The sequence below is a fragment of the Podarcis muralis genome, chromosome 2, assembly GCF_964188315.1.
Source record: "Podarcis muralis chromosome 2, rPodMur119.hap1.1, whole genome shotgun sequence".
NCBI lineage: Eukaryota > Metazoa > Chordata > Lepidosauria > Squamata > Lacertidae > Podarcis > Podarcis muralis.
The window spans coordinates 20,529,737-20,550,341 of record NC_135656.1 but is presented as its reverse complement, the minus strand read 5'-3'; the positions used below and the strand labels follow the sequence as shown (position 1 = coordinate 20,550,341).

General features: G+C 44.0%; 1 protein-coding gene across 4 annotated transcripts in view; it reads right to left on the bottom strand.

Annotated features, from left to right (window-relative positions):
• Nucleotides 1–1,524: 1,524 nt before the first annotated feature.
• RHOT1 (ras homolog family member T1) overlaps nt 1,525–20,605 on the bottom strand; it is a 71,150-nt gene continuing 52,069 nt past the window's right edge. For 2 of the 4 annotated variants that reach the window (XM_077923970.1, XM_028711579.2), the window contains 3 exons: nt 17,329–17,451; nt 6,257–6,400; nt 1,525–2,750 (listed from right to left, as the gene is read on the bottom strand). In XM_077923970.1, the coding sequence (XP_077780096.1) occupies nt 2,633–2,750; nt 6,257–6,400; nt 17,329–17,451 (385 nt within the window). In that variant the 3' untranslated portion in view covers nt 1,525–2,632. The remainder of the gene's footprint in view (nt 2,751–6,256; nt 6,401–17,328; nt 17,452–20,605) is intronic. The other 2 variants (XM_028711562.2, XM_028711572.2) reach the window with 2 other exon arrangements.

Sequence of the window (20,605 nt, the reverse complement as noted above, 5' to 3'; positions counted from 1 at the left end):
TACAGCTAGAATTCTCATTGCTAATGTCTAGTGCTTTTTCTTCCTTCCTGGCAACCAAGTTTCCTCCTATAAGCCAGCTTCAACAATTCTGTGGAAATTCTACAGATCCATCTGTAATGAAAAGACATGAAGGGGAACTCCCACGTTTTACAAAACCAAGTTCTCCAAAGAGCAGTGCTATGAGCAGCAGCTTCCTGGTAATTATGGTATAGAAATCCGAGCTAAGTCTTAAACGATGTTTTCTGAGTATCAAAATCTCATGGCATTCCTAACAGCTGATATGTGGGCAGACAAAATCCAACCTAAGCTATAGGAGCAAAGTAGTGCTTAATTGGCTTTCCGAAACCATGCCGTTCACTGTGAACAAAATGGAAGCTGAAAGGGGTCCCCAAAACCACCTTTTCCAACACTCTGAACTAAGGTAATGGCAGTGGTGCCCACCTTTTCAAGGAACCAGCTGCCTGAAACATTAGCTGAAAGTTGTCCATTTACATCTTTTGAAATGGAACTACAGCCACATGATATGGGGAGGGGGTTAAACAGATAAAAGGCCGAGAGTTCTTCACAAGGGTCTTCCAGTTCTCATGTGTGCCTAGCAAGCATTCTGGGGGTTTCTAATGCCTGAAAGCCCAGGCCAGTCACTGCGCTGCTAGAACTGTGTTCTTCTCAATTCACACAGTATGGCCAAAACTCCTCTATTGTTCATGGGGGGTTTCCCAGTGGAAACTGTGTACAGTGGTACCTCGCAAGACGAATGCCTCGCAAGACGGAAAACTCGCAAGACGAAAGGGTTTTTGGTTTTTTGAGTTGCTTCGCAAGATGATTTTCCCTATGGCCTTGCTTCGCAAGACGGAAACGTCTTGCAAGTTTGTTTCCTTTTTCTTAAAACCGTTAATACAGTTGCAACTTGACTTCGAGGAGCAACTCATAGCACGCGGTGTGGTAGCCTTTTTTGAGGTTTTTGAAGACTTTGGTGATTTTTGAAGCTTTTCCAAAACTTTTCCGAAACCGTGCTTCGCAAGACGAAAAAATCGCAAGACGAAAAAACTCGCGGAACGAATTAATTTCGTCTTGCGAGGCACCACTGTAATGCATGAACAGGAGCACAGAAAGTTGCCTTTTGCAGAGTCAGATCATCGGTCTGCCTAGCTCAGTACCATCTGGCAGTAGCTTTCCAGGTGGAGCCCTACCTAGCAATGCCAGGGACTGATATCTACCCACTGAGCTCTACTGCCGGTAACTATTCTAGGCCTACAAGCAGTTCTGCTCCTCCTCCTGGGCCCTCTTGAATTTTCCCCATTTTTATGTTAACAGCCCTAGGTGGCGATTACCCAACATCACCCAGCGAGAGTTGTGACTGAGCAGAGATTTGAACTAATCGAGAGTTCAGCATTTCTTAGACAGGTTTACACATTTCTTTTAAGCCTTTGGATTGTGCTATAGTGCCGGGGAACCGTGATCGTTGCTGTGCACACTGAATCACTACCGCTTAGAAAAGTACACGAATGAGCGTTCAAAACACAGCACAGTAGAATTATTTATTGAAATACTTGAAAAGGCCAGTGATTTGGGGGGGGTGGGGGTGGGAAGAGAAATAGGTTTGACAGTGAGGAATTTCCGCTTATGAGGTTTCCTGACCTTCTTTTTTGTTCAAAAATGCCACCTACAGGTAATTCCAGCGAAGTATAGGACGCAGTGCAAACCATGCAACTAATCTACCAAGTAGAGAGTAAAGCACTGTGTAATATTTCGGCTCTACCCCATACGCCCAGCTTTTGGGAGAACGGCTTGCGGAAGTGAGGATGAAACAAAACACTTTGGAATTATAAACAGTTGTAATATACAAATTGATTGCCGCCCCCCCCCCCTTTGAAAAGTCTGCAAAACACAAGAGTGGGAAACGAGAGAGTTGCGGAATGGCACACAAGTCAAGATTCTGACAAACACACGGATGATGCTTGCTGCTCTTCTATCGGAGGGAATGCACAGCTCTCCCCCCCCCCCCCCCCCCAATATCCTTGACCTGCGGCACATTTTGCTGCTTAACCTAGGATGTAAAAATAATCAATCCAAGTCCAATAAAAGCTGCAGTGGGAATGAAACACTTGTGAAATAAGATCTGTGGGGTAAAGGAGCAGTTCAGTCACTGAAAGAGGAGGGAACTCAGCCCTCCCTCAAGCACTGTGAGCCCAAAGAGAGAACGTCACACACCTGTGAAATAAATAAATGAATGGTGATCCTGGACTTGAACCTACATTGCTTAAAACAAATTCTAATTACACTCTCGCTCACTCCATTTGAAACATCTATTAATGCCAGTTATAATAACTTTGGGGGACATTACGGCTCGCAGCCTTAATATATACAAGTTATATTTACAATAATTCCCTTTGGGCCTTAACAAATGTAGCCGTTTTCAGTTAGCCACTGTAATGCAAAAACATCTTCCACAACCATCGCAATACTGCAAGTTTAGAGCTATCATTTAAAATAATCTTATCCATGAATTACAAGTAATAAAGTAACTCGCATATATAAATATTTCTAGCGGATTTAGAATGTACATAAAAGTTTCTTTTTCTTTCCCTTTTGGTAGGCCCCTCCCCTGCGAGAAACGTGCTTTTCTTCCAGATCATCGCTGCTTTAGTAATGCTCTGTACATGGCAAAGCCCAAAACGGCAAAGACTGTAGCACCAAAACTCGCTCGAAGCCAAAAGGTGGAGCTCTTGAGGTCTGCTTGCGTCACATGCCTGCAATACGAAGAGCATAAAAAAAAATGTAACTGATTTTGCAGTGGCAACACCAGAAAGAAAACACACAGATAAGCCTGCTTTTGGAAATCTATTACACGAGTCAGTTTCAATCCAGTTACACAAACTCAATTTTATTTCTTGTAAAATCTTAGGAGTCAATGCTTTTGTTCCAACTTTTCAAAGCACTGCTCAGTTACAGGAAAAACCAATTTGATATAATTGAAATTATCATTTGATGAATCAAACTTATTGCGTGGAGACAGTAAAGGGCTCAACGAGGGTGAGTAAACGGAGACTGAATACTGATAAGGCGGAAGAACTTATGAGTAGTTTCTGTGTCCAGGAAATGTGGAGATGAACTGCCTGGACAAAATCATGATCCCTCTCAAGGAGCAGGTATGTAGCTTGGAGGTACTTGTGGATCCAATAGTGTCACTGGAAGATCAGCTGGCCTCAGTGGCAATAAGTGGCTATTTCCTGCTCCAGCTATTCCAGGAACAGGTAAAGGTAAAAGCAAAGGACCCCTGGATGGTTAAGTCCACTCAAAGGGTACTATGGGGTTGCGGTGCTCTTCTTGCTTTCAGGCCGAGGGAGCTGGCGCTTGTCCACAGACAACTTTCCGGGTCATGCGGCCAGAATGACTAAACCGCTTCTGGTGCAACAGAACACAGTGACGGAAGTCAGAGCGCACGGAAACACCGTCGCAGCAGTACCTATTTATCTATTTGCACTGGCATGCTTTGAAACTGCTAGGTTGGCAGGAGCTGGGACAGAGCAACGGGAGCTCACTCCATCGTGGGGATTCGAACCGCCGACCTTCTGATTGGCAAGCCCAAGAGGCTCAGTGGTTTAGACCACAGCGCCACCGGCATCCAGCTATTCCAGGAGCAGGACTGTCTTGCCACAGTGACCAACGCTTTGGTAGCCTCATGCCTAGATGTGTGTAGGACTTCCGTTGAAAATAGTCTGGAAGCTTCAGCTAGAGTTCTAGGTGGTATCGTATTACACCTATTCTCATATTAGGCTCAACTCAGTGTGTTGATATCAACTTATAAAGCCCTGAACAACTTAGTGCCCAAATACAGGAAGGAGCTACCCCTGTATCTGTTGGCCCAGGCCTTAAGATCTACAGGGGAGGCTGTTTTTGCAGTCCTGCCAATGAGCACTGCTTGTTGCCCTGTGACATGGGATAGGGTCTTGTCTGTGGTGATGCTCCATCTGTGGAACTCCCTTCCCTTGGAGGAGTGCCAGTCACGCTCACTGCTGAGTTTTCACAGAAAGCTTTAGATATATTTCATTTATCTAGGCTTGATGTTTTGTGCTGGATCATTAATACAGATCTGCTGATGGACACTTTCAATGTGTTTGAACTTCTGGGTTTCAATGCATATGTTGGCTTCAGTGATTTTCTTGTACTGTTTGCTGTTCTGTAAATATGAACAGCCCTGTGATCCCAAAGCAGTCTAGAAAGAAGTGATAAATAATCAAACGTAAGATAGTAAGATTCATGCATTCATTTGAGAGGCCAATATATGGCACAGACTCTAATCCAGTAGAAGCTATTGCTGGCTGAAAGGGGTGGAGCTGGAAATATTTTTGCAGACTGCCCCCATTAAGCCTTAGAAACCTGTTCTGCGGGGTCGAGAGACCCTCTGGAACAGTGCAAGTGCCTGGGGGCTTTAAGAGGGGAATTGGCAGTGGCTGCTTGCCCCTCCACCACTGGCGAAAGCCTCTGATGATTGGAGCTACAAGAAAATTCTCAAAATGGGAAAACCAGACTTGCGGAAATACTTTGGCTATAGAAAGTTGGTGCAGAATTACACACTAAGATATAACCAATAATTATCTCCTGGTGCATTGGGCTCAAGTGTTGCAGTCGATGTGTTAAAATTGTCTTGCCTTCATTTCAAATGCTTGAACTCCCATTTTTGGGGGACTTTTGACAATTTAAGCTGTTATTTTCTCATGCAATGAAATGGGCCGTTTTGAACTGACAAGTGTAATACTTTCCAAAAGCTAGAGCAGCAAAATGCCTGTAAATGCATTTATCATATCAAAACAACACACAATCAGGGCCGGCCATAGGTATTTTAACCTCCTAGGTCTACCCTCTGCTCCCTAGCGCCCACCCCTTCCCCTCTGGAGCTGTTTCTACGGATACCAAGGACTGGTTTAGATAACATAAGCACAAACCCACGCTGGTGATTCCCAGGCTACAGTAATCATCAGCTTCGCAAAACACCTAGAGAGGGGTGCTGGAAAAGTGCTCTTGGGTGGCTTTCATGTGGTTGTTGTTAAGAGCAGTTTATTTTATTTTCCTATTTTATAACTGCAATATTCCCATTTGCTTCCTGGTTTGCTGGGACTGCATTATATTTTTATGTTCTTGCATGTTTCCTTAAAACTTCAATCCAAGTCATCTTTCAAAAAAAAATTGTTAACAGCATTTTCTTAGTACAGTAGACAACTACAAAATTATCGCCCTCCCTCCTCCTCTTCATTTTTGGCCCATGTGTAGTAATGGCACAACTGGAGGACTCATAATGCTGTAAAAACAGTAATGTATCTGAAGAAGTGTGCATGCACACGAAAGCTCATACCAAGAACTAAATTAGTTGGTCTTTAAGGTGCTACTGGAAGGAATTTTTTTTGTTTTGACTATGGCAGACCAACACGGCTACCTATCTGTAACTGTGATCTAAGAGGTTAGTGAGCCAGGCCTTGATATCAAACGAGGAAAACAAAATGCAACAGAAGAGCATGGGTATGGTAGATGAAAGGAAGCCACAATGAGCTTGACAAGACCAAAGGAAAACACACAACCAGTGACCTGGAAGCTCCCAACACACATCATTTTGTGAGCATGCTCAGCTAGCCTGGCTAAAATAAGGTGGCTTACCACAATGCGACAGACACGGTCTCAAGCAAAAAGGTCACTGCAGCGACCTTAGTTCAAGGCACAGCGATTCTCAAATGGAGTGTTACGGAACTGATTTAGGACTGCCCTATAGAACAAAAGGCTAGAAAGAATTTTCTGGCCTAGGCGTTTTAAAATCAAAATTAGAAATAATGGGGAAACTTCTAAAGTACACGAGGTAGACATCCAAGTGCACGTACACCCTAACAGACAAGAGCAGGTTTCGGAGTGCAAATTCAAAAATGACCAGGGCTCCTTCAATAAAAGCAGGGATTATACAACTGCTACACACTGTTACACAAGGAGGCCAAACCAGATTCTCCAAGGGTCTAGGCAGCACTTCAAGCACATCTCCAAATTCCATGCAAATTAAGTGCTTTGACTATTTATTGCGGGCAATCAGTGAAGCGAGGTACAAAACCACCTACAGACAAACTCCAAATCTTTTTTTTTTGGGGGGGGGGGGAGTGAACTTCAAACGGATTAATGGCAATTGTTTCTAGCATGGGGTTAGTTCTAAGTATTTTAGAGCAAGGCACTGTCTGAGTTTCTCCTCTAGGGAGAGATTAAGTTAAGATTGTGTTACCTGTCTTCAAGTAACTGAGGATCAAGGGATGACTCCATGAAGATGGAATCCTCTACAGAGCGGACGGCGTGCACCTGGTGAACAATACTGCTCTCCTCGTCTGATAACAGCATGGCACCCAATTCAGCTACAGCGGCTCTTAACCTTTTTTACACACATGCACACAGTGCACACAGTTCATAGCATGGCGAGAAACAGTCAAGTTATGCACCAACACAGCTTACAAGTCAGCTATCAGTCTGTTTTTTAACAAGGAGAGCCTTTGCTTTGTGTGCAGGTTATTAAAGTGGCACGTAAAAATTAATTATTAAAGTGGAAGGGAAGGAAAGTATTTTTACATTTTTTTTACAGCCATCCCAAGCAAAAGAATTGCCAGGTGACACAGAAATTGATCCCGCATTCTTGCCAAAGAACAGGTGATATTCCTCAGAGATATTTTTAACTCACAAAACAAGTTTTTGTTTGTTATCTCTGAAATGTGCCTTAATTTTACAGAAGGGCTGTTGGGAAAATTTGAAGTTAGATCACATGGATTGTTTTTTGCTTCCAAACTCGAATGTTCCGTATTTTATCTGTTTTCCTATCGCTTGCGTAGAGATTTAAGGTTCGGAAATGCATGATCCAGTATTAAAAGGATCCACACTCACTCATTATTCCTGATTTTGTGTTGTGCTTCTGTATGCTTGCTTTGTTTAGTTTTACACTATGCATGGAAACACTGCTTTTTTGAATAAAGCATAGAATTACTGTGCAAGGTCAAGTGGTGCCATCATAAGGGCAGAACGTTACGCCACAAAACAGGTTTCCGAAATGTGCCTGCCACTAAATGAAAATGAGGAGAGGGCATTTGGATAGAGGTGCTTGGTGTTTCTTCTGCCAACTGATTCTCACCCTACAAATGCTCCCAGGGTCTTCTAGACTAGCTGGAGCAACAAAGCAAAAATAGCAATTGGGACATGCACAGAGGAGAATCAGCTGTTAACCAAATGTCCCCTTGGTCCCTCATTAGCATTAAGAGGGGTACATGAGCCTGGGAACTGCCTGTTTTCCTCACAAAACCTGTTTTCATTCTAAGTGTACCACTGTCTATTCTAAGGTAAAGGTAAAGGGACCCCTGACCGTTAGGTCCAGTCGTGGCCGACTCTGGGGTTGCGACGCTCATCTCGCTTTATTGGCCGAGGGAGCCGGCGTACAGCTTCTGGATCATGTGGCCAGCATGACTAAGCCGCTTCTGGCAAACCAGAGCAGTGCACGGAAATGCTGTTTACTGGAGCGGTACCTATTTATCTACTTGCACTTTGACGTGCTTTCAAACTGCTAGGTTGGCAGGAGCAGGGACCGAGCAACGGGAGCTCACCCCGTTACGGGGATTCGAACCGCCAACCTTCTGATCGGCAAGTCCTAGGCTCTGTGGTTTAACCCACAGTGCCACCAGCATCCCTACTCTCTATTCTACTGTGGTTTAAATATACAGGAAGCTACCTTAAGATCCCCATTCACTAGGCAAGGCAAACATACTCTGTTCATACGACATATTCATAAAGAAAAAGAAAGAAAGCAAATAGCTTCCTTAAAGAGTGTTGGGAGCAGATTCTCACTGTTTACTTCTCATATTCGGAAGCATGCCCCATAAAGTCACACACAGAATTAAGGTGCGTCTAAAACACCTCAGAAGCAGCAGCTGGCAAAGGATTTCCCCCCGTTTATAAAAAGGTGCTAATCTAATTCTACACATTGCTGTGCACTTCATGTGTATAATACCTGTATTCAGGTATTCGTGCCCTCAAAGTACAAAATGAAAGAAGGGAAGAATAGCCACTCCCAGCCAGCTAAATGCCATCCATAAGCAAAGCTCTTTATTTTGAAACGTATTTGAGAACTGGGGATGGTAATGTAGGAAAACAGCCAAGAAAGCATCTGTTTACCCAAAGATATATGTTTCATCCATATGCATTTTCTAAAAACTTAAATTTGGGCCACTTCAAACATATTTTCCTAAGACCAGAATATATCTGTGCTGACTTTGAAGGGTGCTTAGGGCACTTTTGCACTACTTAACTGTTGGAACAGCCAGTCTCAAGTTTAGTTTTAGCCTCTAAGAACTGAAACCCTAACAATTTCATCCAAAAAATTCCCATGCTAGCAGAGATGGTCTGAGAACAAGCACACAGCATGTGCCAGCACAAGCAGATATCTTATTTATTTCACAAAATTTATATACTGCTTGATAGCAACCATATTAAAATGATCAATAAGAGTTAAAGAACAAGTAATTGAAAACGTATCAACGCGGTCGAGGAAAGCAATCCTGCAAGTACACAAGGTGTCAAGGGCTTTATATACCCATCGTAACTTGGCCTAGTAACAAATCGGCAACCACTGCATATCTCTAAGCACAGGCGTTATCTGCTGACAGGATCTCTCTCCTATCAGCTGCTGTACTAACTGTGGTTTCTGGATCAAGCACAAGGGAAGCCCCACATAGAGTGCATTGCAGTAATCCAATTTTTAAGTCACTGATGCCCAAACCGCTGTGGTCAGGGTCTCTTGGTCCAGAACAGTTGTGCAGTTGTACCTTGGAAGTCGAAGGGAATCCATTCCGGAAGTCTGTTCGACTTCCAAAACGTTTGCAAACCAAACTGCGGCTTCTGATTGCCTGAAGCTCCTGCAGCCAATTGGAAGCCACGGAGGCCCCATCAGACGTTCGGGTTCCAAAAGAACGTTCGCAAACCGGAACAATCACTTCCGGGTTTGCGGCATTCAGGAGCCAAAACGTACGAGTTCCAGGGCTTTCGGGATCCAAGGTACCACTGTATGTGTTGTACCAGGCACACCTGGTAAAAGGTGCTTCTAGCTACTGAAGCTCCCTGGGCCTCCAGTGACAAAACAGGGTCCAGAAGCCCCCCAAGGTTGCGTACCTGCTCCTACAAAGGAAGTGCAGCCCCATCCAGGGCAGGTAATCAACCAATTTCTCAAAACATGGGAGTCACTCGCACACAGTGCCTCCAGGATTAAAGCACAGATTATTTTCCTTCTAAAGATTTCAAAGGGGACGAGGGATATAAACCAATAGCTGGATTATGTATTAGTACCTTATGTGATTATGGAACCGTGGCTTCAACTTGTTTAGGCTAAGCAGGAAAGTTTTACAAAGCCATTTACAGTGCAACTTTAATACTCTATAAAATCTCTTTAGATCATACAGGTACAGTATTAGCAGTGCATTAAGCCTTTACGTTCCTTTTTAAAGAGCACATGCACAAGGGTTTACCAATGTTTCAGAAAGACCATTTTTATTTAATCAACAAAACAAGCATTTTATGTTAATAAATGCAGCCTGTGCTTTCCAAACAAAAGCAAAAGATATTCTATTTTGTAAGCAGAGTGTACACTGTCAATTCAACACAGTAACTGGGCTAACTAGCAGTCATAAGACAAGTTAACACACCAGCAGCATTAACTGAGCAGAACCATTAGTTTTGCCTGGGAATGTGATGCTATTCAATAAGCTAGGAACATGCAGAAGCCAAGATGACTAAGACATGAGTAAGCAAACTAAGGCCCGGGGGCTGGATCCGGCCCAATCACCTTCTAAGTCCAACCCGCGGAAGGTCCAGGAATCAGCATGTTTTTACATGAGTAGAATGTGTACTTTTATTTAAAAAGCATCTCTGGGTTATTTGTGGGGCACAGGAATTCATTCGTCTTTTTTTCAATATATAGTCCGGCCCCTCACAAGGTCTGAGGGACAGTGGACTGGCCCCCTGCTGAAAAAGTTTGCTTACCCCTGTTCTAACACATTGTTCAATCCTCGCTCCCTCAAAGTTTTAGTAGCCTTAACTAGAAAACTGGGAAGAGTTATGACAAGACTCCAGACTTCCTGCACGCTAAATATGAGTTAGTTCTTGGTATGAGCTTTCGTGTGCATGCACACTTCTTCAGATACACTGGCAGTGTATCTGAAGAAGTGTGCATGCGCACGAAAGCTCATACCAAGAACTAACTTAGTTGGTCTTTAAGGTGCTACTGGAAGGAATTTTTTTTTGTTTTGACTATGGCAGACCAACACGGCTACCTATCTGTAGCTAAATATGAGGAAAGCTTTATATCACTAACCTGCCTTTAAACGCCCAGATAAGTCATACACATAACAGCAAATTAAGCAGCAGTTCCCACTAGGCAGAATTCTACAACCATTTCTTTCCTTGATTGTGACTGCACACAGCTAAGTTCTCTGACAGATTTTGCCACACATTCATGTCACAATGCCAAGATACACATCCACTATTTTTTCTTCCTAGATTCCTTTTCAAAAGCCTATCCTAACCTGTTGCACTTTTGAAACTCTGTCAAGCAGAGGGGAAATTGGATCTTTTATTCTCTTCAGCCACACTTTCCCATAATTCTCTGAATTCAAGAGAGTTTAAAAAGAAATTTGGGAGCTTGTTGGCAACAAGACGGGGGAGATCCTCCTGAAAAAAGGGAAAAGAAAATAGACGGCAAGTATTTGATTTGGCCTAATTATTTATTTTACCTGCCTACAGTTGTATGTCTACTACTGAGTTGTAATGGGCCCGCCAGGGTAAAGAGTAAGCACAATACAGTGGTGCCTCGCAAGACGAAATTAATTCGTTCCGCAAGTTTTTTCTTCTTGCGAGTTTTTCGTCTTGCGATGCACAGTTTCCCATAGGAATGCACTGAAAATCAATCAATGCGTTCCTATGGAAACCGACTTCAGACCAGGTCCGGGGACAGTCTGTCCCCCGACCTCTTCTGAAGGCTGGGGGGGGGGGGAACAAGGGCTTTTCTTTCCACCCCCAGCATTTTAAAAAACCCCGGGACAGCGGAGACCTCTCCGCTGTCCCGGGGCGATTTAAAAGCCCCCAGGAAGGCAGGCAGGGGGGAGCAAAGACTTTTGCCCCCCGCCGGCCTTCAGAAGAGGTCCTGGACCTCTTCTGAAGGCCGGCGGGGGGCGAAAGTCTTTGCTCCCCCCCCCCGCCTGCCTTCAAAAGCCATCCGGGATAGCGGAGAAACGAAGGCTGGCGGCAGGAGGAGGTCTCTCTGCCCGCCGCCAGCCTTCGGAGGAGGTCCGAGGACAGTGGGGAAGACGCGCTGCGCTTCCCCGCTGTCCCGGAGATTTCCCTATGGGCTTTCGTCTTCCGAAGGAAGCCCATAGGGAAATTCGTTTTGCGAAGCGCCTCCAAAACGGAAAACCCTTTCGTCTAGCGGGTTTTCCGTCTTGCGAGGCGTTCGTCTTGCGGGGCACCACTGTATTGACAAGCTTTCTTCCAAAGACAAACCAAATGAATAATCAGGATTGCACAGACTTAAATCTACTCTTAAGAACTCAGGAGGACATACAGTAAGGCTTATAAAATGTGGGGAGGCTTCATAAGCCCCCAGTTACACATTACTTCATACAAAGAAGGATACAGCTCATCTTGCCATCAATACTGAGTGCTGAATTGATAATCCAACCTCTTGTTCAATCAAGCGTCACACTTGCAATTACCAATTGGCCATTCATGAAGATGGAGGGAGGATGACTCAAGCACATCAAAGACAACCCTCAAATGAAAGCAACATTGTGGGTCGAGAGGTATAGGAGCTTGGAGAGAAGAAATGAGGGCCCTGCCACACACAACAATGACAGGCACTCGTAAATTAAAATGCCATGTGTGGCAGGGCTATTCACTATGGTTCCTGGACTACAATTCCTATGATCCCAAACCAGTTAGAAGTTGGAGTCTGACAATATGTGAAGGGCACCATGTTGGGTTTTTTCCTGATCTTTGTAGTCCCAACGCCACACCTTTGGAAGGGGAAAAAGAAATTGGGAAGCATAATCATTTCCCACAGCATCAGAAAGGGAAACAAGCCAAAGAATTGTAACCTTTTAAAAAATCTTCAGGGGGGTAGGTAGAGAATATAAAATGAGGATATACCGTATTTTCCCATGTATAAGACGCCCCCATGTATAAAACGCCCCCTATTTTTGGGGACGCCAAATTAAGAAAACACCCATCAGCATTACCCGTGTATAAGGCGAGCCCCAATTTCAAACTTTTTTTTTTTTGGTAAAAAATAAACATAAGTCCTATGCACTGAAAAATACGGTAATTTAAAGTGAGAGATAAAGATGGCTCTCCAACACTAGTTGTAATCATTCTTGGCTCAGCTCATAATCAACGCAACATACCAAGATATTGATTCCATGTAACTGGAGATGCGTAGCTCTTTTCCATTTATGAAACTCACAAAAATGAAAACACTTGGGTTTTTGCATCTTCTTTTTTTAACACAATGATCAATCTATATTTATTTTAAGAAAAAGCCTTTCCAATAGTCTTTCAGCTTCAAAGAATCAAGATGGGGGGGTGACCTCTCAGATGGAAATTCCCACCATCATATTGAGCTTCAACTTTACCCATAAAGGGATTCAGGCCAGAGTAAAACACTAATCATACCAGAGAAACAAGGCAGACACAGAACATCAGCCTCCAATATACACAAGACATGCAGACAACCAAATGGAAACAGCCAAGCTGATGGATTAGCAACACACACACGCACGAGGAATTAGAAGGCACACTCAGAAACGTCGTTTTCAAAGAGAGGCACAAGAATGCAGCAAGAGAAGAGTCAATGCCAGCCAGACAAATGAAAATGAACACCTAAAGGAGAAAATGAATGAAACAAAAATAATCCGGCATGGCTCAACTGTTTTATCGAAGGCATGTGGTGTACAGTATTTGTTCCTAATCAACTCTATAAAGTCAGAATTCCTGGAAAGCTCAAAGCAAGACTACTGCATTCAACTGTGCCAGGGGTGGTGAACCTACAGCCAAATAACAGACCCTTTATTTTGCCCCAAAAACTTTCCCCAGGCCACACAGTCTGCTTTATACCTCGGGCATTTTTGCCTTCCTGGAATCTGTCCTTGAATATGTCAATGTTTCTTGCTTGTTCAGAAGAAACAATAAAGAATAGATGACTATATAAAGGTAATCATTAGCTGCTCCTCCCACTTTTGCCTCTGGCCCCGCCCACCAATGGCAACAGAAAAGAGTGCAGAAAAGAGCGCAGCCTTTTGGCTGATAAAGGCTCCACACCCCTGCACTACAGGATATACTTCAGCATTGCAGTGATTTTCCATCTTTATAATTTCTTTCTAAAAGGTCTGTGGATCCAGAGCACTTGTTAAAAGTTCCTGTGAAGCATACTGTAGGCTTTTTGCCTCTGCCCCCCACACAGCTGCCCACTCCACCCCCAAGGGTGACATGAGGCTTACAACTTCAGTCTTGCAGCTCCCCGCTTAATAAAGTATCATTAAACTTCCAGGCTTATGGTCCAGAAATTCATTTTCATAAGACCTCAATTAACGGAATACACTTTCTTTTTGGGAACAGTTCCATCGCAAAGATTAGAAGTGTGCCTAATGTGTGTCTAAAAGTGTGTCAGCTCTAATTCAAGGCTACAATGCTCTCCTCCTTTACCTCGAAAGTCCCACTGAGATCAGTGAGATATATAGAGGACAGGCACAAATACTCTGAAGTTTCCTGAGAAGAGAACTATTGCTGTTCTCTGAAACTGCAGAACCACTCATCACACTGTTCTTTCTATGGGAATCACACATAAACCTCCCACAGGTAGTAAAATGGGCGCAGTGGGGGATATAGCAAAACCCAGATAGGCTATGCTCACATCCTGAAAACCTGCAGGCAGTTTTGCATATGCACTCAAGAGGTGACAGATCCCCATTTTTTTGTTCTGAGTGCATATATGCAAAGCAGATACTGCACACAAATAAGGAGAAGCCAAAGAAGTGGAGGTTTAGAATACGGTCGTACCTTGGAAGTCAAACGGAATCCGTTTTGGAAGTCCGTTCGACTTCTAAAACGTTCAAAAGCCAAATCACGGCTTCTGATTGGCTGCAGGAAGCTCCCGCAGCCAATTAGAGCCATGGAAGCCCCATTGGACGTTCGGGTTCCAAAAGAACATTCGCAAACCGAAACAATCTCTTCCGGGTTTGTGGCGTTCGGGAGTCAAAATGTCCAAGTTCCAGGGCATTCGACAACCAAGGTATGACTGTAATAATAATAATAATAATAATTTATTATTTGTACCCCGCCCATCTGGCTGGGTTTCCCCAGCCACTCTGGGTGGCTTCCACAGAGACTAAAAATACACTAAAATGTCACACATTAAAAACTTCCCTGAACAGGGCTGCCTTAAGATGTCTTCTGAATGTCAGGTAGTTGTTTATCGCTTTGACATCTGATGGGAGGGCGTTCCACAGGGCGGGCGCCACTACCGAGAAGGCCCTCTGCCTGGTTCCCTGTAGCTTTCTGAAAAACATTGCTTCTTGCAATGAAGGAACTGCCAGAAGGCCCTTGGCGCTGGACCTCAGCGTCCAGGCAGAACGATGGGGGTGGAGACGCTCCTTTAGGTATACTGGGCCGAGGCCGTTTAAGGCTTTAAAGGTCAACACCAACACTTTGAATTGTGCTCGGAAACGTACTGGCAGCCAATGTAGGTCTTTCAAGACCAGTGTTATGTGGTCTCTGTACTCTGTTCTTATTCAGAACCAGATTTTAACAAAGTTAGATGACATTGCCTGTAGCCTCCCCAAATTTCAGGTGCAGGTCTCTCTCAGCCAAAGAACCTAAGATTCTCGTAGTTCCGGTGTGTCTATCATCCATAACAATCGGTCATGCTGTCTGGGGCTGATGAGAGCTGGTGTCCAACAACTTCTCAAGCCAAGGATCTCATAAACAGTGGCTGAGGTGAAAAACTGGGTGTCTGCACTGTGCCACTTCAGTCTCTGAGTGGGAGCTCACATGACTGAATGCTGTTCCATGCAAACACAGCCACACCCAAAACATCTGAAAGATTAGGTTCAGAATGAAATCATCTAGCCAAGCCTGACTTGCTAATGTCTATGTGTAGCAATGCTTATTTTGTGGAAGAGCCGGTGGTACAAAAAAAAGGAGCCCGACAGGCCCAGGTCTCAAAAAAATGAAGACAGAAAGTTATCTGGGGATCGAGGGGGAAAGATCCTTATCCCCTTGCTCCAAGTTCAGATTCTGCCTACCCAGCTCTGGCTGAACAACCGCCCCCCAACCTTGCTGTCCCCTCTTGCCCTCAAGAGGAGATTGTATTTTCTTTTGAGTGCCCATCTTGAATGAGGAGAATTGTAAGATTTGAGACCTGTTGCTGGCACAGTACCATGCTCTAATCTAAACAGAGGTCAGGGTAATGACCTCCTTCTTCCTGCCTGGGTTGCAGGGCGGCTGGGTATGAGCACTTAAGCTATCCAGGAGTCTTCTGAAAAACCACTGAGAGACTGGCTTCCTACTTAAGTTTTCCAGCTGCAGTTAATAGCTAGCTCTGCAGCTGGAAGGAGCAAACGGCATAGGTATGGGGGTGAGGGGTTCAGACTATGGAAGACCCCCCCCCTGCATGAATACTTTCATGTTCCTTACAGATCTTCCTAACAGACAGTTAACGGAAAGCTGTGGTGAAATGTTCGTTGTAAAGCACAACTGCCTTCATGCACCCTGTGTGTGTTGCTAGCCGACGTTCCACAAATCAAGATACAGAATGTATTCTAAACTTTGCTTTCCAACCACAGGCCACTAAAACAAAGCTACCAGCTAAGGGAGTACACAGGTATACCTTGGACATGTTGCAAGTTCTGTTCCAGACCACCGCAATAGAGCGAATGTCACAGTAAAGCAAATCACAATTTTTTGTGGGAGGGGGTGTTTCCCAGTGCATATAAGAATTATAATTATCCTATACTGTTGTCTATTAAACAAGTTCCCCCTAGCTGCAGGGGTGGGGAGGGGAAAAACCCAGCTCCAGCCCCAGCAACTCCAACCCTGTACTACGCCATGGAGATATACTTTGATTTTTAACTCCCATTCATCTGCTGGGTCTGATCTGTCACTAGTGAACGCTGGCAAATCCTGTTCTATGTTCACAAAAAGAAAAAAAGGATTTAGCAGACACAAGGAGCAGCGTAGGTAAGCTGCGGGACTGTGTGTAATACAGTAGGCCTGCAACTCACGTTCCAAGGATTGTGCCCCCAAAGCCAAAATCGCGTATAGTCTAAAGCCACTGGGTTCAATGGCGGGTGGGATTGCCAAAGTCCTTTTTTCTGGAACCTTTCCGCCCCTTTATTGTTATTATTATTTATTTATTTGCCTTGCGCATAAAGCTGAATGCATCCAAGTTGCGGGCTTACTGTACTAAAAAAGTATTCAGCCAGTGTTAGTTTGTTGCTAGTAACTTTCTAAAATATATATATATGAATGTCTTGAACAGAGAACGATTCGCCCCAGCTGCATTCGTAAAACTTATATAAGTAGGGATTATTTTCTAAAGGAGGAATTTGTTGTTAATGCCACAGATCTCATCGCGCCATATCCATTTGCAGGGACCAAGCATTTGTGCTCTAAACTCTGGAAGTGATTTTGACTCGTATCAATAAACCAAAATATACACACATTTAGACTGTACGGTGGGCGTGGGGGTCAGCAACCGGAAGCTCTCGGTCAAATCTAGACTCCTAAAAGATGTTAATTTGCCACCTGGTTGCTGAACAAGAGGCAAAATCGTGGTGAAAATGGTTTCAGAGGTAACAGAACCCAATGGCAAGTCACTTTTATGGTCGAGGGTACCACCAGTCCACTCCCTTGTCCAAATTGCCTTGTGGGAAACTTAGTTGCTGACCAGGGCTGTACAGTGTTTCTCATGTCTTAACTTGCCCGCACATAGAAATTTTAAAATCTACATCAAAGTTGCATATAAATTTAATAGTACAGCTATTTTGTATGAAATGACTAGCAAGGGCTTGTCCCCATCCCTCCAAGCTTTCTAGCAAGCTACATTAAGCTACTCACATTGTTGTACTTGCTAAACGGCTGAGATTCAATATATCGGGTACATTTGCCTGCTCAATGGATATGGAGCAAAGTGCCTGTGTCTCAGTTACAAAGTTCAACCATTTGTTTTAATAAAAGTACTTTTAAAGCACGCCTGGTACCTAGTAAATAAAAATCAAAGACCTGTTAAGAACTGCGGTGAAGAGTTTGTTCTTTACAGATTGCAGCAAGTCTGAGTTGAGGAGGTTCTGACAGATGCAAAATGTACACCTGTTGCAGGTGCACATACAGCGTAATCGGGCATGGCTGCAAAAACACACAGAAGGATAGGAATTGAGATCTCAGGCAGAAACCAGGGCTGAGCCAAAACCAAGAGCGGTGAGGATAAAACTGGTTACATTCCGGGGAAAAGTGAGGCAAGGGTAGGCTAAAGTTGTACAGATTTCCAGGAGGAGACTATTTTAGAAAAGTGCATTGTGCCCACATGCCTGCATCCCCAACAAGAGGAAGAGAGAGAGAAGGGAGGGGGGATTCAACTTTTATTTTATACACAGCTTAGAAGGAGAAGCAGAATGTAATATGCTCTTGTTTAACAAGAGGCAACTCCTCCTCAATCCATAGAAAGAACGGAATTCCAGTTCCTTTCTCCTGCTACTGAAACTGAACAACTTCATGAAGCCAACAGCTACCCTTACCTCTTCCATCCCAACCAACACACACATGCTTAAGAATTGGGGAAAGAGAAAGGGAAGGTAAGAAAGTCAAATACACTGTTGCATATATTTCTCAAAACATTTGACTATTCCAGCTGGGCCAAATGCATTGAAGAAGACTTTTTTAAAAAGGAGCCTGAACTTAAGATGTCCTCTGCAACCCCCCCCCCCCCAAAAAAAAAATCTGGACTTCCTGGTGAAAGCAATCAAATTAACCCATTTGAACAAGTGACAGCCATAACCCTTCAGCAATGATGTTCAAGTGCACAGGAGCACAGAACATTAAAAGTGGTTTTGGGGAGGGGGGAGAATTAATTGATTCTCCATGAATCATTCACTATAAGACCAAAAAATGGAAAATGAATGTTTGAAGGTATTCTACGTTTGATTACTAGATGTGAGGACAAGGTTATTGCCAACTTTATTGAAAGATTTACAGGGCATGTAGTTAGCCCTGGAGGGTGAGTCCCTGTGGCAAACACATGGTCCCTCACAGAAAAAATGAAAAATGAAATAAAAAGTTCCTGTTCCAGTAAAGTCTTGGATCGCACTGAATATCCACTATTGTACTATAATGAACCTGTCATTTGAAGCGATGTCTAAACCAACAATGCAGAGAAGGTTAGACCTACCAGACTCACAAAGTCTGAGGACTGAACTTGTTTGGCAACAGAGCAAGATGCTTAGTGAGAAACAGCAACTTTGAGCAGCATTCAATCTCTGGGCTCACAAGCATCTACATGAAATGTAGGCTAGCTATTAATTTGAGTAGCAAGAAGTGTGGTCCAAAAGAGAGATAAACAAAAGCAAGAGAACTCCTATGGTGCTGCTAGAGAAAATATGGTGCAAGAATCGTGGAAAACAATGACAGTATCAACCATGACTGTAGGCCAGCTTGCTTTAGCAAATGTGCAGCTTGAAACCTCCTGAGGGTGTCACATTTTTTCACATCAGTATCTACCTTTCTATAGAGCAGAGCTTTCCAAACTGTGTGTCGGCTGCCTTGTGTAGGTGTCTCACGCACATGCTCCCCATTGCTCCTTGCTAGCAAAACTGAATTACTGTGTTACGAAATGATGCATGTCTAAAAAGTGTGTCACCAACATGAAAAATCTGGAAAGCTCTGCTATAGAGCTTAAAGGTAAAGGTAAAGGGACCCCTGACCATTAGGTCCAGTCGTGGCCGACTCTGGGGTTGCGGTGCTCATCTCGCTTTATTGGCTGAGGGAGCCGGCGTACAGCTTCCGGGTCATGTGGCCAGCATGACTAAGCTGCTTCTGGTGAACCAGAGAAGTGCACGGAAACGCCGTTTACCTTCCCGCTGGAGCGGTCCCTATTTATCTACTTGCACTTTGACGTGCTTTCGAACTGCTAGGTTGGCAGGAGCTGGGACCAAGCAACGGGAGCTCACCCCGTTGTGGGGATTCAAACCGCCGACCTTCTGATCGGCAAGTCCTAGGCTCTGTGGTTTAACCCACAGCACCACCTAGGCTCCCAAACGCCGCAAACCAGGAAGTGACTGTTCCGGTTTGCGAACGTTCTTTGGAACCCCAGTGTCTGACACAGCTTCCAATTGGCTGCAGGAGCTACCTGCAGCCAATTGGAAGCCGCGCCTTGGTTTCTGAACATTTTGGAAGTCAAACAGACTTCCGGAACAGATTCCGTTCTACTTCCGAGGTACAACTGTATATCTAATATGTTTATGTGTTTTTTATATATTTCTAGGTGCCAGGCAAACATTCCTCTTCAACCAAGCCTTTGGCTGATTAATATTCTACAGCCTTTTAAATGTGTCTGTGGGAAGGTCAGGTTACTGCTTTGCTGTTTTGTTTTACTTCTTTCCATGTTTTTATCCTGTATTTTACTCTGTGAACCGCCCTGACATCTTATGATGAAGGGAGGTATATAAATCTAATAAATAAATAAAAAGGATTTGAGAAACATGCTGCCCCCCGCAACACTGTGGTGAAACATAACTGTGATCCAAAAAATGAGTTTACATATGCCTAAGAGCTTGGCTACATCTAGCAGGATTCGGGGAATTTTCTTTGAATAGCAGACTACCATGTCATGTTTCAAAATCGGTTTCCAATTCCCTTCCATTTTGGAAGTGTTTTGCCATGTGGCATAGAGCGCGGCTCTTGAACCCAGAGCCACCTTGGACACCTGGAACTAGTTTCACAATTCTTTGGAGCTTGGCCCATATATTTATGAAGGCCTACTGAGGAAATGTGCTAATACGGTACACTGATAAACCAGATACCACCAAGAGAGCCAAATTCTCTCAAGTCTATATTTTGAGGTTGGGCTCTTCTTCATCTGTGAAAATATACAGTGTTGGGGACTTCCAAAAAGCAAATACTAATGTTTTACCTGAAGCCTTGTGTTTTGTCCCCCCCCCCCAATGTAAATATACCTGTTTTGGTTCCCAGTAACACTGCCCTTGAATCCCTGAGGAAAAGGCTTTGGGACATCTCACATAGCGACCTGCGATCCCCATCTTATGTAATTTGTAGCCTGGTCTCAGCTGGAATCCAATACTGGTACAACTTTCAGATATCCTCATACCTTAGGAATCTGTCTGTACCTACCTATCAGCGTTTATTTACCAAGGCCAGACTAAATGTATTTCCCTTGGAAGTTCTAAATGGCAGACTGAGAGGCATCCCCTATCAGAATAGGCTTTGTTTATGTTCCCAGGAGGTCGACTGCATGAAGAATATCCCTCTGCATTGTGGGCAATATGAG